The 18,432-nt window shown below is 36.2% G+C and overlaps 1 protein-coding gene across 5 annotated transcripts in view; it reads left to right on the forward strand.

The window, feature by feature from the left end:
• ZNF385D (zinc finger protein 385D) overlaps nucleotides 1-18,432 on the forward strand; it is a 443,055-nt gene that overhangs the window by 320,673 nt on the left and 103,950 nt on the right. For all 5 annotated transcript variants that reach the window (XM_026841918.1, XM_026841921.1, XM_026841924.1 and 2 more), the window contains one exon: nucleotides 17,834-17,944. In XM_026841918.1, the coding sequence (XP_026697719.1) occupies nucleotides 17,834-17,944 (111 nt within the window). The remainder of the gene's footprint in view (nucleotides 1-17,833; nucleotides 17,945-18,432) is intronic.

Below are 18,432 nucleotides of genomic sequence, written 5' to 3' on the forward strand. Positions count from 1 at the left end.
AGGAATAGTGGGTGTTCTTAGGCAGCAAAATGTGGCAACAAACACATACTATAAGAATGACGAAGACCGCTTTTAGCATATCAGCTACTTAAAAAATTACGTTTCACACTTAAACATAGTACAAAATCAACACCACCTTGTCCAGCTCTTGTTAGAGTTCTCTGTAACTTATAGCATGCAGATAAAGCACCAAAGGATAGGATGTTATATTGCTGTGAATCCAGTATGGACTTTAGGCACTAATTCTTCAAAGCATTTAAGCATGAATTTGCACATCAAAGGTATGCAGGATGACCTGCTGCCCAGCAACTTCTGATGAATTAGCACATTGCTTCACAGATGACTAAAAGAACACTGTGCAGAATGGTCAGTCCAGCTCTCTTGCTAACATAATGTTCATTATTAAAAGCAAATAACCAAAGAGATTGAGTCATATTATCATCTAATTGTCTTCTCTTCCTTTTGCATTGCAAAAATATTCGTCTTTGACCTGGTGTTTGAAGACAACTTTACATGGTGTTTCCATTTGGTTTTGATTTTAGGTCAATAAATACCCTTCCTAGAAAAGAGCTTCTTTTCCTTTCTATAAAGTTCAGAGCAGAAGTATATCATTCATGTTAGATGTTTAGAAATTACTACACAGAGAGGTTCAGTGGGGAAGCCTGTCAAAACCTTCAGTATAGAAGCACTTCTAGGCCCTGCAATAACGTCTGATATACTAGCATACAGAGACCAGAGAAAAGCTCTAATATGTATTTTCTTTTTTTTTTTTTTTTAAAACTCTATATGCTTTATAATCAGAAGCATTAAAAAATATTTTAAAAGCATTGATTAGAATAGAAATGATATGTGGCATTTTAAGATATTTTGCAAATGTGCCATACTGTGTAATGGAAATATTGGACACCTACTTTAGCATTTTCTGCATTGCAGTCAGATCCATCCTGATAGGGTTTATCTGTTACCTCATTCAATTCCCTCAGAAAAAATGAAATTATGTATTTCTCTTTGTGCTCTTGATGCAGCAAATTCACTAGGTCTGTTACATTTTTTGATGCTGGATTTATAGACTTTTCCTTCTTTTCTCTGCAACCTTATCAACATTTGTAAATCGGTATTTATTTCTAACAAACTTCTCTTACCCTACTGCTAAAATTCTACAGTCTAGATAGGTAATTCTAAATGTGACTGTATTTTCTTTTGGGAGGTTCTGTGGAGTGACAAAGGGAGGAGATGATACTCACAACACAGCTTGTTAGAATACTTAGTGCTTATTTCAATATCACTAGAATGGAATTCTTACCAATGTACAACATATTTTTATAGCAGAATAATTAATTTTCTCAAGGGGTCAGGGGCTTTTTTCCCTATGTGGTAAATTATGCTAAGTCTTTGTGAGTTAATTAAAAATCTTATCTGTTAATTATCTACAGTGTGTGCAAAATAGCTCTTCATGTAAGTTCTAAAGTTAGGATTTTTTTTTTAATCACTGACATCTTCCTGATTGTTAGAAAAATGTGCAACTATCCTAAATGTTGCTTTACAAATTTAATTGCAAGGCATTAAATTGTGATCGATGTCGTCATGTCTGTGTTATAAACTTAAAATTCATTATGACTGACATAGAGAATAAGTATGAAATGTAGGAAATGCCATTATTGTTTAATGGATCTCACTCATATAAATATCAGTAATATTATTATTACCATGTTTGGTAATAATATAGCATGTTGTAGTTATATGCCATTTTTGGTCAGGGTCTGGGAAGATTAAAATCATCCTAATTCTATGATGTTTACTTGGAATAATACTGTTATCAGTGATTTGAAGAATTAACCCTAAACTGGATTTTTGTAAGTATAAATTCAGAATTATTAACATTTTTGTTCTCATGCTGTAAGTAAACCCAAGTACCCTGGTATTGGTTTAAAACCACTAACTATGACTGCCTTTAGTGAGAGGAATATTCTTCAGATGCAACAGTCATTGTTTGATTTTGATTCATGCCACAACTCACTTGTGTGTGTGTTTGTTCCTACCCATGTTTTTGCAGGTGGTGAAGTGTGTTTTGAGGGGGTTGCAGTGGGTTTTTGTTGGGGGGTGGAGTGGGATGTTTGTTTTGTTTTCCAAAAAGAAGTGAGGCATATAATATCCTCTGAAGCTCTGGTGTTCACTGTTATGATTTATTCCCTGGTATTAGTTCCTAGTATGTGAAGTGATGGTGCAGAGGTACACAGGCAAGTAGATAAGGAGGATTTCAGGAAAGACCCTGAAGAAATATGCAGTGCTTTTTATGTTATAAAGTCAAAAACAAAAGAGACCCAAATTAGGATTGTGGTAAAGGTTTGGCAGGAACACTTTTCAAACTAATGCGAGTATTGAATGCATAAAATCAGTAATCAAGTTGGGAGTCATATGTTGGAAGCAGCAAATGTGCTACATTATCTACAAAGATAATACACAGTGGTGTTCATTTTTCTTAGTAGCTAATTTAACTACCAGGTTTTTATTGCTGCTTCTGCTCAGTCCTTCCATTATTAGCTGAAGTCGACATTTCCCACAAAAGTTCATCCTTGGTAGTAATAATTTGCTGCCATATAAAATAAATGACTTAACATAAAAGATTTTACTGATTGCAGTGCCAGTTGGCACTTTCTTGTTCTCTGTTGAAACGAGCACAACACATTGTCTATTACAGCTGCACGACTACCCTGTGACCACAGCGTGTTGCAAGTTTTAACATTATTGCTTCTGTATGTATTTTTCCCCCATAAATTATTCTTTGCAGAAGAATGTTAATTAGTAACTGATAGATATAAAGATTGCCAGGGACAGCCCATTAATTCCATTTACCTTAATGGCACTTAGATCTTAGCTTGCAGTACAGCTGTATTCAGACTGGATTATAAATGTAATTTTTTGCATCATTAACTACCCTGATTAATCTTAGACAGCAAAAGCATAATTATAGAAACATAGGACTTGCAATGTGCCGGCTTAAAGTTGTAGCTTTGCTCTTTTATGTTTACATCGTTGTAAACAACATAGGTTTTGAAAATTCAGACTGGGAAAGTTTTTCTCCTTTTCTTAATAATTAACTCATGGCTTGCGCTAGTCATTTCTCATTTATGCTATTAGTTTTTTTGAGGTTTTATTTTGTTTGTGGTTTGTTGGGTTTTTTTAAGTGCCTTTCATAACATGTTTTGTTTTTGACTGGTGCAATTACTGGATATTTGCATAGTAATTGACCACCATTAGCAAAGTGTTCACTCTGCTCAGAGTGTTAAGGACAGCACATGTAGTCTGTGTCTGATTTATGTGGGGGCTCCATGGAGGAGAAATTTACTGCCAGAAGATGTCGTTGTGATTCTCACATTACAGTCATCATGAATGCCTTGGTTAGAAGTCTGACAAACACCGTGTTGGGCCAAACGAGTACAAATTCAGATACCAGCTGCAGACAGGAGGAGCAGGTTTGATGAGGTGCTGGTCTTCCAGAGTAGCCAGGAAATGGGATGTTCTACTCGAGTTCATGTTGCCAGTTGGGAAACATTAAAAAAATGGTATCATAAAAGCCTTTGCCGCGTGGGGTTTTTTTTGTTTTTTCTTTGGTTTTTTATCAACAAAAGGCCATGTAACGCTACATTGATTGTGTGCCTTTGGTGTGGTATTGTCTTATCAATATAACACTGAAGTGACAAATCCCCACCCTCATACGTGCAAAAATGCTACTTAAAGTGTTAAACTTCCAGCTGCAATTAATAATGAGAAAGACAAGAAGTGACCGAAAGAAAGAATGAGAGAATTTGCACTGGCAATGCCATTTCAATAATCATAGTTTTGAAAAGAAAACTAAAAGCAGTTACTTGAATGATGGTTTCAGAAATGCCATTTGTAAACAGTTAATGGATGGTTCTCAAGAACATACTGGATTTTTGAGGATCAGTCTACACTGCTGCATGCTGTGAATGTGCTCTGTGGACTCTCACACAGAGTGTGAACTAAAGATTTTTTTTGAATGGCAAAAGAAGAAAAACTTTCCAGTGATAAATTGAAACTGGTGATTGCACAGGTGCCTTCTTTAATAGCATGGATTTCTCATGTGTGGATGGATCTGAGCAGACAAGTCCATTTCAATATAACAAACTACATTGTTGTTTTCAGTTTTGTATTTGAGTTTTCTGTCATCCTCTTCTTTCAAGCTGTAGGCACAGCCATTGCAGAGGCAATCTGCTATGCAAATTACAAGGAGATTGCAATAAATATAGTTTTCTCAGTAGTGCCTGAAAAGGCAGCAGCACTTTTAAGAAGACACAGGAAAAGAAGAAGGGTGGAGGTTTGGACCACAGAAGTTTGCAGCTACTCCTGAAAGAAAAGTATTTTTTAAATTATCTTATCCCATAGCAGAATGTTTGTGCCCACAGCTGTTCCTGAGAGCTGCCAGTGTAAAAGCTTCCCTCCTGCTAGGTCAGCCTGTCTTTTGAAACAAGAACCAAAAGCCACATACAGTGTGGTGAGGGGTTCACCAAGGGCATGGCTCTGATCTATGAAGAAGCAGTTGGTGAAGGAAACTCTGCATTCAGGCACAGACCTCCACTGTGACCTTGAACCATTACTTACTCTCAATTCCTATCTGAAAGACGAGGATAATATTTCCTGGCCTTCTAAGTGCGACACAAAGATCCTGGTCATTAATGATTAATCCTGGCACATGACTGTGTGCAGTTATGTAAGTGTTAAGATCTGGACATAATTGTCAAAGCTGAGATCCAAGGTCAAATCTTGGTTTGAACTTGTTCCATCAGAGAGTCAAGATAAGCAGGAATAAGTCCTGGTGGATAGGGTTCATCTCTAATGTAACCAGTATAAAGCTAAAAGAGCTTTATAGTAGCGGGAGGAATAATGTTTTAATTGGTGATGATATTTTTATAATCACAGATCATTAAATGGGCAGAAAATAAAACCAGTCTAAAATCTGAGAGTCCTGCAGGCATCTAAGAAGACAACAGCAAATCCTCTGGGGTTTGCACTGCACTTCTGGTGTCTTCTTCATTTTATCAAAATTCTTTCATTAGTTGCTGACATCTTATCAGGTCCCTCTTACCCATTCTGTGTTGTAGATATCTCCAGGGCAGAGCTTTTACTATAAAAGCAGAGAGAATGAACCTATATGGTATCCACAGACATCAAATTATACATTAAAAATGAATCCTTCAAAATAACCACAGCAGAGACTGTGCATTCTGGAGTTTCTTTTCTGAAAAGATACATTAGGAGTGTAGATGTCTTTAAGTACTTACTTGACTTACAGGCAACAACAAGACAGTTTACAGGCAATAAAATTGCCTGTCTTTACATCCATAGGTACTTGTGTGAGGTACTCCAGACATAGATGATTTTGAATCAATTATGTCTGTGCTGTCTAGTGCTGAGGCATGAGGCTGTGAATGAGAACAAGTGCCAAAAGTTCTAGTACAGCTCAGTTTTCATATGTTAATTACCTGTCTGTAAGTGGTCTTTGTAAAGCACTGTGAAATACTCAGATGAGACTTGCTATTGTGTTTAAGTTCATAATATACATGAAATCCTTTTCAACCTGATTAATTCAAAATACTCAAGGGCACCCTAGCTTCACTGAATGTTAAGTGATACTGCCCTTCCGTCAGGGGGTCACCTGAGGAGATGGAAGACCTCTCAAGGCCACTTGCCTGCAGTAGCTCAGTATCTAGCTGCTTCATTCCTTCCTTTTTGCCCCACTGGACTGTAGCCTGCATCACAGTCCTCACCTGATCAATGAACCTCTACCTACCTTGTGTGTGTCAGAATCTATACATCACCAATATAACTGGAGCTGATTTGGGATGAGGACATCCAGTTTGAGTTTGCTCTACCTAAAACTGTGGAGAGACCAAAATCAACATGAAATAACTTTAAACAATCAGAGAATTCAAGAAAAGAAGTTAACAAGGTCCAAACCAAATCACTGGTATAGAAAGAAACCATGTCACAATCAGCCATGATGAAGTGAATGATTTCCCACTTCTCCTATTGTCCTTACACAACAGAAAAAAACAAAAAACAAAAAAGAAACTGAAGTAGTCCCAGAAACTGAAGGCCCCTACTAACTCCACATTTTTTACTTTGTAGATATATTAATATTTATTTATGGAAGTGGACTCTTGGTAGGAGTGAAGATTGCTGGTTTAAGCCTATTTTGAGATATCTTGAACTTTTGGGCTAGTATTTCTATATGCACACGGGTTTTCTTTCCGTCCTTTGTTTCATTTAGTTCTGGTTTGATCTATAAAAAGCTCACAAGTCAGGGTCAGAATGGTACTTCCCTGGCAATAATTTTTTCTAAATTTTAATTTTGATAGATCATTCAGATAAGAACTTCAAGGATGAAATTGCATGGAAACATACACTGTTAACTTTTCATCTTTTTCCAAATGATATAAAAACACGCTGAGAATTATTTAATACATCACATTTCAGAGATGGGTAGGAAGGGATTAAAGCACTTAAAGTAGTGAATGAGCCATACCTATATTCTCCACAGCTGTTCAGTGCACTCAGGATCACACTAATGATTCAGTCATTAAGACTGACAGGAGACTTGGAATGAATCTCAGTGGCAATCTGTAGAGAATTACTCAGAAAGTACAGTCACGATGTGGGTTTCCAGTACAGGTATAAGGATATTCTTTTCATCAAAAAGGAATGTAATTTTGGTTTTGTACCATGAGGAAAATGTGAGATGTTTCAACTGGTGGGAAGTCTGGTTAGTAATGTAATAATCTCCTTTTGTTCTAAATTATTTATTTTCTTTTTCTACTTTCTGCATCCTAAAGAGTCTGAAGCAAAAATCAGGTTGGTCTTAATTTTGTATTTACAAATACCTTATTTAAATGCAGACCACCTATTTCTCTCATCTTCCTGGGATCTTGCTCAGCTTAGTACCAAATTCTAACGTTGTTTATGTATATGTAGTTGTGAAGCACAGCAAGTTTTATTTTCATTATTATGTGAACTTTCAAACTAGATCATGAGAATTTATTAAATTTTTTTTTTTCATTTTCTAATTTCATATTTCTGTCTCTCTTAGTGGAAGTGAGTTTCCTGAACACATAGTCTCATCCTGGTTCATAAATTCAGGCAGATTTTAGAGCAAATAATGTTATGGAGGAAGTAAGCAGGTTAATGACTTCTGCTATGGACCATAATCTATGAGTTGAGCAAAGGTAAAATCTTTTTCGCATGCAAGGAGTTATAATGCTCGTAGTGATCTGTATGGGGTCTATGAATATAAGTATTAATTATTTTATATAAATAATACATTTTAGATATAATTATATGCAAATATTATATATGGTATATATGATATAGATATTATTTATCCTAATATTTAACCATTATCTGTTCTAAGGGTGTATTGAGATGCATGTGCAAACTGTAGCACCTTCAGTTTCCATATGTGAAGAGTCTGGGGAACACTATTTTTCTGTGTTGACTGTTGGTGATGAAATTAATTTAAATAAAATTGTCTTGAGTCTCAAGATGTGAGGCAATATGATGACAGTTGGTCACATAGTTTTATATGCTTGAATTTTCTTAAGAAGAACAGTAGAACATTTATTCTGAGAGAAGGGAGTGGATATGTGCTTTTTTTCAGCACTGACCTAAAAAAACCCAAAACAAAACCCAAACAAAACAGAGAGAAAAAAAGCACCTGTGGTCAAATAATTCTACAAGAAAATGTCTACATTTGCACCTGAAGTGAAATGCTTCTACAAGATTTTTAAAGACAAACAGACATCCACTTACGGACCGGGAGAGATCTTCAGTAACTTTCTAATTGTTGTAAAGGGTTTTCTGAGACCTGGTGGCTGAACAAGCAGACCAGATTTAGTAAATGTTTCAACTGAAATGTTGAAGTGTTTTACTCTGAAAGAGTTATAAAATGAGAATCTGAAAAATTTCTGTCTCTCCAAGATTCAACTTGGTATGGATTAAATGATGTCTTGGGGTCCCTTTTAGTCTCTTTTTATCTGGTTCTGCAAGTATGGGTTAGAAATTGTAACTTCTTCCAGTGTTAAATTTTAACTAAGACAGATTTTTAAATGTGTTGAAATGTTATGAAGGTGTACATTTGATAGAGATTTTAATAATGTCTGAAGCATTCCTTGGACTTTTTCAGGTAAGAATGTATTTTTTAAAACTTTCTAATTATCCTCTGCACCTTAGTTCTTAATGGTTTCTTTGGAGTCACCGGAATAATAATGGTAAATAAGAAGAATTTTTTTAATAGGCTAAAAAAACATAGCAGCATGATCAGGAAGGTTGCAATGCAGCATTATTTTCCTACTCCTTAAATACATACGTACGCAGTCACTTCTCTGAAAAATGTGTAGTAGTTTTCAGAGACTGCTTTGGACTCTCATACATGTGAGCAATTCACTTGTAAGAGTGAATCAAGTGCCTCTCTGCCAGTTTTCTGTCTGGCATACATCCTGCTTTTATTGTTGTTGTGATTAGAAAGACCCGCTATTATTAAATACCAATTATAACATTTGGTCCAGTTTTCTGAAATTCATTCACATATGAATGATGCTATTGGGAATTTGTTGTGTAACCCTCATTATGCCTGCCAACCTTTTGTTCCGAGCTCTTTTCTTAAGCACAAAACATGAAAATGCCCTTAGCTTTTTTTAACGTGTTCTTTTTCTCATGAGTTTATTTTTGCTTTGTTCTTGATTGAGGCTGAGAAAACAAATGGCATTTGTGAACCTTAGGTTTTTGTCTTTATTGCTATCTTTTGAGATATCTTTAGAGAGATATAACATTTATCTCTTTCTGTTTTAAGCAATTGTTGCAGGTTTAATCATATTTTTACTGTCTGACACTGCTTATTTAAGTGAGCAGCTGAAAAGAAACAATCCACCCCCTTTCCACAGCACTGTGGTAGTACCTACTAGAAGTGGAGTGACTAATTCTCCCTCTTTCAAGGTGGTCTGTTTCACGTTAGTGTGTTCTTATGCTGCAATTGTTGTATTGAGCGTTGTCCACTGGATAATTGAGCAGTATGACAAACATGCCTTTCATCTTCTCTCCTCTGGGAGGATCTTTTAGGTCTGGTAGAATTTTGTGTGTCCTTTGGAAGAGCACTGGAGAACAATCATTGTTTTGTAATTTGGAAGATTATTATCTCTGTGTCATGGTTTGAGCCCAGCATGGTATTCTTGCTCTGTTTGTTGAAAAAACTGGAAAACATGTTTTGACTGAGATGGGAGTGAAGAAGAAGAAAGGGCCATCCCATTCCAGACAGCCAGTTGAGTACTACCCTGGAGAGTTTTTGAGAGATGCAAGGCAAGTCATTTAACCCAAACTTTTTTCAGACAACTTTATGGATTGTGAGTCCAGCTTGCAGCTCTAAAGCTGCATTTAGCCTGTGTAGCAGCTTCACAGGTGAATCTGAAGTCAGAAGCTGTGTGGTGAACATATGAAAAGCAACATATTAGTAAGTACTATTAGGTATATTAAATTGGGTAACTGGAACTAATGTATGCTTTTATTCTTAATTTCTGAGAAAATACTATCTTTTATCTAACAAAGAAATTTTGAAAATAAGTTATAGTTGTGAAGTACTCGCATCCTGTGTCAGGGAAGACTCTAGGAGAGCCAATGAACAGGCAGATAATTCCCATTGGAAGAGAGGTTTCAGCTTTATACAGTAAATGAGGTCCAGGGTGATTCACTGAACCCCTTGAACAAAACGCAGCATTGAACAGTTGCTCATTAAGTGAATGTTGTCCAACTCCTGAACAGAGAAGGCCAGAATCTTTCACAAAAAAATACATAAACATACTTGAAAAATGTAAATTCGTAAAGGTGTTAAATCAAGGCTTATAGGCATTTCACATTTTTAAGGGCATGATCTGCAACCTTAATGTTGTTTTAGCACTGTGGGTTTCTGTATTTAGCATACATACACATACATACACAGATTTGTTCCAGTTTGACAGTCCTTCACATGTTGTTTAGTGTGTGTGATTAGCATAATCACTGTGTGATTATTTCTCACCAGCCTTAGCATATGCAAATTCTTGTCTTTTGACTGACAACCATTATTAGACAATCAGAGTATAAGGATTTGCATAATCTCTGTGTGGTTATAGTATTTGTGTGCAGTACCAGCGTGAATGCAAATCCTTTTGCTCTGACTGGTTTCTGTATATTCAAGCAGTTTGCCAGAAATACTGCTGCTGCCTCAGCATCTCATTGCCAAGTTTAAAAATCTACAATAAAAAAATAACAGATAAGAAAGCAATAGAGAAATACTACAGTCACATCAGAAAGGTGACTAGACAAAGCTGTGGTTAAATATCTATATTTAAAAAAAAAAAGTCCTTACAATCATAAGATTTCAATAAGAGAATAAAAAGTTTACTTTGGTAATTCATTCTGAAGTACTATTCATATTACATAAACCAGTTACATTGTTTGAGAAGTGACTACAGTTTTCTTTTTGATAGATACCACTTTTTAGAGAAAAGTAGTTCTGCAAATATTGTACATTACTGTAGTTGTTGCAGGTATTTTGTATTTAACTAGGTTGAGTAATATTTCTGCTTTATGTACATGAAAAGCATCAGGTTAGTTCTACCCTGTTTCACTGATAAGAGCAGAAATGGTAGACACTAAGAAATGTGTAATGCTGAGTTCAGTTCATTGCATAATTATTCACCATAATTACTAGGGCAATACTGAATAAAGTAAATGTGAAAGGCTAAACCATGCATGGTAGCACATCTAGAACATGTATTTTATGCATCTGACATCCTACTGTTCTACCTGTACCTGAAACCAAAATATTACTGAACATTCATTTTCTTGAGTTTAATTATGCTTACTAATCTGTTCCCATCATTCCTTTTGAGTTGTGTTCTTTGGCTAGTTAATAAGATTCTTATTCACAGATTAGTGTGATGTAAAAAAAACAGGACTGCTGACTGCTAGCCCTAACAATGGGACGTATTTCTTATGGAAATACAGAATGTCAAATAAACTTAGGATCAAATCACTGAGCTGTTGTTGAATTATTCTATTTCTGACCTGGACACCAGTATATTAAGAACGCGTCAGGTAGATTGTAAGTTATAGGTCTGACAGTTCTGGAAAATATTACACCTACTACATGTGCTGCACAAATTTATTTTTTTTAAGATGCACGGTTCATACTTTCAGGAGGTTTGAGATGGATGTGCACACACAGAAATGAACTGCAGTGTTTGACACCTAGTAGGTCCAATACTTCCTGTAAGTTTTAGACCTATTGCACATGCTTTGTCCAGCTTGAATGTGCAGCTGCAGTAGATGCCAAGTATCTCCTGGAGAAGGAGCTACCACTGAGCTGAGCAGTGCTCATAATATGAGCACTCTATATGGGCAGTGTAAAGCTGAATGTCCAGCAGTTCTATAAAACATCAGAGTTTCTGCATAAGTAATAATATAATAATGTGATGTAATGTAATATAATGTAATGTTATCATATCATATCAATCATATATCATATCATATATCATATCATATCGCTGCATTTGTACAACTAACCAGCATGATTGCAGGGAAAATGGTTGTGAATTCTTGATGCTACTGAGATCAGAGAGGAACTGCTCAATTCTTAATTGGAAATAGTGAAATTATGCCCTGAGAAAATTTCTGGTTGAAAAAGTCCCTCAGCTGTAAATGGCAGTGGCTTTGCATGATTGAGGAGCTTCCTATAGCTTTAGTAACTGATCTTCTGTGTTTCTACTAGTATGTCACAATTATAATGCAGTAGGCAGTTTTATGTTTGAACTGCTTGGTGTTAAAACTATCCATCATGAAGTTTTAAAAATGGATTAAGTTCACAGTAACTACAAACTGTGGAGGATAAGATAATAATATTTTGTTCTTTTTTGCTTGGTAAGGCATTGTGTATGTGTTTGGTAGAGGATTTACACTGTTTCCAATGCTCAGATTTCACCATTTGTTGGAACATAAGAGAATGAATGAAAGGAGTCGCCACTGAGTTATCTTTATTTCTTATCAACTTTACAATTAAGATGTTCACATTCCATTTATATGTGGAATTATTAATACCTTGTCTGCAAGTATAATAATATTACAGCGTGCTTGTTTGACTTAATTTTTTATACTTAAAATTGAATGTGTTTGTAGAAATACAGACCTACCATATAAACTCACACTCAGAATATCATTCCTTCAATGTTATTTTCATTGTAACATTGTATTGTATTAGCATCTGGATTTTAAGAATTTCTGAGAGGTGTTGGTGGCTGTGTCACTGAATTCACTTACATATTCAAGTAATGGAGGTCAGTCTTTTGGTGGGCAATTTTTTTGTAAATTACCACTAAAATGTTCTACAGCAATTTTTCCCCGAGAGCTTCAATGACCTGATGGGTTTTTCTGCTCTCTTAGTACAGGACGATAGTGATTTGAGTCAATCTTTTGCAGCTAATTTCCTTGGCTTTGAGGTAAAAATACTTTCTTACTTATTTGATTGTTTTAGGCCTGCCATATGTTCTGAGCATCGACATTATCTTCATCCTTTGACCTGGATGCTTTTATTTATAGACAGCAGTGCAATTCCATTAGTTTACTGTCAACCTCAAGCATTTGAAATGCTCATGTCATGCCCCTTGCTTTTAATGCAGAACTAAAAAAATAAAAATAGCTACCTTTAGTTTATACCCTTTTGTGATTTGAGCCTCTGTGGATCAAACTTGCATGCTTTCCTTTGCTATTGGTTTGTTGTTTTTAACTTAGGCATACTCTTACACCTCTGGGATAAGAAGTCACATAAAAAGAACTAATTAAAAATATGTATTAAAAATTTGGTGGAATTCAGTAAGAGCTATGTGTTTGCATTTCAGCTGCAGCATAAAAAAATTCTTTACAAAAAAAAACAACAAAAAAACACCAACAAAACAACACTTAGTAATTATTTGTAGAAATTATGTAAAATTTATGTTTCCAAAAGATTGAAATTCTCTGTAGGTAAAATTTACCAGCCCAGGTTCTGCCTTCTGGAGATACCTAATGAAATTTCATGAGATGGAGACTTCACTACAGAAGGTCTTCAAGGATAGCTGCTATGGTAATTGGTGATTCTGGAAAAATTGCCCAGGCGGGTAGGATAACAGAGGATGTCATGGGTCAACTTCTTGGTGATTTTATGGTAGATGTTTCATCCAGAAAAGTTAATGCAACGGCTGGTTCTTTCATCCAAAGTCCACAAAATAAAGAGCTCTTTTGTACTCTATTGTAAGCTCAAGAACAAAGAAGAATGCGGCTACAGTAAGGTCAAAGCTAAGAAAGTGGAGTAAGGGGGGCCACCTTCTGCCAATGCCCTTGGTTTAAGCCTGGATTTTGCTGAAGCATGGCAAGCCCCTGAAGATCTTGGGAAGGGAATACAGTATTTGATCAAAGAAAGTAAATAATATCATGTTACCACAGGTTTCAGCTCGAATAATTAAAACATAGATTATATTATTGCTGTGCATTTTATGTATTGAAAGCAAAAATTAACCAAATGAAAGCCTTTCATATTTGTCTTCATTGCTCAAAGTAACAGTTACATTGTTGTCTGCAGTGAATCTGATGAGAAACCAGGCCTGTGAGAAACTAAGACAAACAATCTGGGAAATAAAAAGTTGAGGCTGATTGAAGAAATGCCTCAAACACTTGCAAGACAAAACTATGAGTCACACGGTGCATTCTGTGGAGGTCGAAGCTGATAAGGCTGCCCGATGTATCTGGGGGAGAGAGCCCTGTGGAGACAGGACGGCTCTCCTCTGGGGCACCTGGGCAAATTTCAAGGGCCATGTGTCTGGTGAATGAACTTTGCTTCATTATCCACGAAATGCATATTAAAGTTAACACCCCTCAATATGCTAACGAGGGCTGTCATGATCATGCTAGTGACATCATCCCATGAAACACCTTACCCCTCCCTGTACATGGGATATGTAGGTCTGTGGGTTGACCTAGGGGACGGACCCAAGGAAAGTGGGTATAAATCAAAGGGGAGAAGAAAGGGCCCCCTCTCTGTCTCTCTCTCTGCCCCCCCTCTGCCCCCCCGGCCGTCTGGAGAGAGCAGTGAAGTGAAGACGACTGATGCCAGCAAAAAAAGACAGCCGCCTCCTGGAACACTCGCCAGCAGGATCAGCGCAGGAACCCAGACCGGTGATCTGTGTTCCCCCATTCCCTCTATCTCCCTCTTTTCCTTTTTCCATTAAGAAATGCAAGGCATATTATATTCCTCGCCACAACTTGCTCTGTACTTAGCCAATTATCGTGTGTTCAATTAGTACATTGTGGGTAGTTAATAAATGCTTGGACTTGGAGACTTGTTGTCCGCTCCAATTGGGGATTTGCGAATCTGAGTCACTTGTCCCCCTCGTCTGAGTGGGATGTGACAGTGCTATCCCTAGACTGACCACAAGCGAAACTGTGACACAGTCTGCATTACATAGTAAGATATACCTAGTACTGGGTAGTAGAAAAGCAAAAGGTAGAGAACAAGCAAACACAGGGCAGATCACCCTCTTTTTGTGGTAACTTACAGTGCAAATACATTGGTGAGACGAAGTAAAGGGGCATCTTGCAAAGCTTGCTCTCCTGCACAGCTCTGACAGCTGAATCATAATCTTTCATGTGAATTGCAAACCTCTCTGTCCTTCACTATAAATGGGAGTAAATTAAATCAATTGTATCTAAGAAATAAAATAAAACCCCAGCATTTGTAATATAGCACTAGTAATGAGTAAAAAGCGTATTTTATCAAAGTTTATCATGATAACTTGTATTTTGAAAGCAAATATTACTTACGTAAGTTGGAATACAATTTATCTGTGCAATTAGTAACATTCAGTGAGCTTGGAAATTCGGCTAAGTATCTCACCACTTGCTGATTACTTCAGCCACATGATATTATTTCCCTCTTTATACTTTCCTGCAATCGTTGCTCTCTATTTTCTGGCAATCAGCTGCGTCTCTTTGTTCCTCTGACTCTCAGCAGGGCTCCTCTCTGTCTTCCAGCGTCTGTGAGATCTGAGTGCTTATCATCTGCACCTAGGTATTCCATTACGTCTCTCAAATTTCCTGCATAAAAGTTCTGGAGGCATATCTGGTGCTTTTGGATGTTTATTTGAAATTTATGGATTGGTGGTGTTTCACGAATGAAATCTCCAGGAAAAGATAATAACATCAAATACCACTACAGCATTCTGCCCCAACTTTATTAGAATCTGGGGCTAAGTTTTGAAGTTTAATTCTGCTTTGCAGTATCAAAGAGCAATTGGCAGAGAAGGGTTTCTTACTTTGAAACAGCTTTTCTTAATCAACTTGGAGGCTATCCAGAACACTTCTTCATTTAGAGCAACAAACACAAATCATCCAGTTCACAATGAGGCCATGTAGCAGTATATCTAGGAGCCTGCATCTTTCGAAAGAGAAAGAGAAGTGTGCAGATGGATTTCTGTATCAGCACATAAACAAGAGAAAATCTGTGGAGTGATTAGGAGAGAAACAACACATTTTTCCATGAGACCAAAATAAAATTTAATACAAAACCCAAACCAACTATTCCACTCATTCATGATTCTTGTCAATTCTGAAAAATTGTTTGTCTCATTCTCAATATGTAAGCATCAGTTCCCCCAAAAATGCAACCTCGATAAGATAAGTAAATCCAACTGAAAAAAATTACTTGTTCCTTTTTAGGAACCATGGGGGTACCTTTTATATAACCCTTAGAGAGCTTATTTGTTGTCTTTCTTCACTTATGGCACTTGTGAGATAATGTCAGAGTTTAACATGTTAACACAAAGCTAAACTAATATTGTCTCTCGGTTGTGGTTAATGTGACAACAGTTACACTGAATCAAAGAATGCACATTTTTTTGTTACCATGTACTGGCTTATTCCTATACCTGGGCTTCTGGTTTCCCGAAGTATTTTAGACCTGCAGTAGCGAAGGGAACAGTGCCTAAATTTCTTTAGAAATTTGGGCTAGATTTCTCCAAACTTCAGCAGCAGTGGAATAGCATTGAGTAAGACCAGGTTGCGTCTGAGTGTTGAAAATCACAGGATACAGGTCTATTGGTTCTGCTAGCATAAGAAGTCACTTCGTGAGTAGTGGAGCAGGTGGGCAAAGAAGAGCTGTTACTATTTCCTTTCCTGTGTGGTGGTAGTCTTTCTGGTCTATACAACAGTATTTTTGGACCATGGACTTTTTCAATATTGTGTTACTGAGTGCCCCTAACACATGGTTTGATCACTGCAGAAAGTCTTACACAGCATACTGTAGTGTTTCAGACCTTGATATACTCTGACCTTAGCCATCGGTGTTATTCTGGGGTTATGTTACAGTGGTGTCCCTAGTTTCTATGTGGGATCGGTGTTCTTTTATGCTGGTGGTTGCACAAATGTATGAGGTATTTCACTTTCACACCTAATTGAAAAGGATGATCAAACTGAGCACTTCTTCCAAACCTTTCTGTAAAGCTCTGCCATTTTCCTTGTTCCTTTCTTTGACCATTCTGAATTTCTTTTCAACAGGAATTAGTTTAATGGCCTATTTCATATCTGACACTGAACAGCTGTCAGGTGATGCAAAATTTCTGTAGTGATCTGTTCTGGATTCACTGCAATAGAGGCCATGACTGTCTACCATTACAGCTTCCATGAATAATTGATTACCCTAAGGAAAAGCTCTGATTCTTTATTTATCAAATAACTCTTTGCTGACAGACTAGAAAAAAGTGAATCATGGGGACATGAACATAGAAAAAGGTTGTTTTTCTCAAGACACATACACATTATGCTTTGTGAATACTGGTTAGCATCAGAGTTAGGCAATTAATTGTATTTGCATCTGTGAATTTTTAACAATACAATTTAAAGATAACAACTATCAGTGGTTTTACCAAGTTACTGTAAAGCTATTACTAGATTTTTAAAATATCTGTCAAATGCTTCTTGTGAAAAAGAAATATTAATTTTGACCAATGAATTTGAGGAAGTGGATTTCAATCCTCCCTATAAAATGTATCTTGAATAGCTTTTGATAAATTCTCTGCCAAAACGGTACATTTTTTTATGGGACTGTGACTTCCAGACACTGCCAGATCAGGGTTCTGGTAGAGGTTAGTTCAGAATAATATTTTTCATGAAAGTAAAAATTAAAGTAAGGTTTATTCAAAATAGTTTCTTCTAAATGACTGTGAAAACAATCTTTAGTGGTTTGGGATTTTCATAGATTGTGTAGAATTTGTTTTATGGAAAATATTAATTTATTGGTTCCTGAATATTTTTTTTTTTTTCAGAATACTGAGATATTGTATGTTATTCTGGAATTATTTGTATATAATATTCTTTCACATTTCCATTGATCCTTTTCTTAGTAATTTTATTTAAAATATTCTTGTTCCATTTGGTGAGCTAGCTTTTCTATGGTATAAAAACATAAACTGGTGTTTTGATAGGTAAACTTGTTCAGCTTTTAGCTTTCTTCTGTAGATTGGTGCATATAGATTTGAACTAAGGGTATATATTTCAAGATAGCTAATGACACATTTCTTTGTCCCTCTCTGTATTACTTCTTCATAAAGCTGTGTGAAGAAGAAATATTAATTTTCAAAGAAAAATAGTAGTTTTCTGTAGTGTGGTGTATGATATGGCATGTTGCAGAATCTGTTCTGAGATTATAGATAACATAATTTACAGTGGAACAGCAAAAGCTTTTCTTTTTCTTTTCTCTTTACAGATGGACCCAATTCAAAAAGCTGTAATAAATCATACGTTTGGGGTTCCTCTTCCTCATCGAAGAAAGCAAATCATATCATGCAACATTTGCCAGCTGAGATTTAATTCTGATGTAAGTTGATCATTTTGTATCAGATTAGAAATATGTACTTATCTTCTACGATGTGCCATAATTTGCATAAATTGAACCTAAATGAAACGTTGTGATTTCAGTTTGTGGCTCAGCAGATGAAAAGGCTGTAGGATGCTTCAAATAAACACAATTATTTGGTAGTGTTTATACACCCGGCCACATTTTCCCTGTAGATATATCCTTGCAAGGTCATCAACTTCAGTTGTGCTGCACAGAGTGTAAATAAGAAAATGGATTGATCCATTACTGCTAATACTTGCTGAATCCTAATTCTTCTACTAGTCCTGGTTATGTTTGCCTTCCTTTTCAACATGTAAATGTTAGGAGGTATTCAGATACACTTAAGAGTCCTTTTAGATCTACCTTCCTTTTTCTATCGTTACAATATCTGTGTCAAGCCAGAATGTTCCTGTTCTGCCAGTACAAGCTTTTAAAGAGGGGGGAGGAAAAAAAAAAAAAAAAAAAAA

This window comes from Athene cunicularia, assembly GCF_003259725.1.
Source record: "Athene cunicularia isolate RWA chromosome 2 unlocalized genomic scaffold, athCun1 chr2_part1, whole genome shotgun sequence".
In the NCBI taxonomy this organism is placed as follows: Eukaryota; Metazoa; Chordata; class Aves; order Strigiformes; family Strigidae; genus Athene; species Athene cunicularia.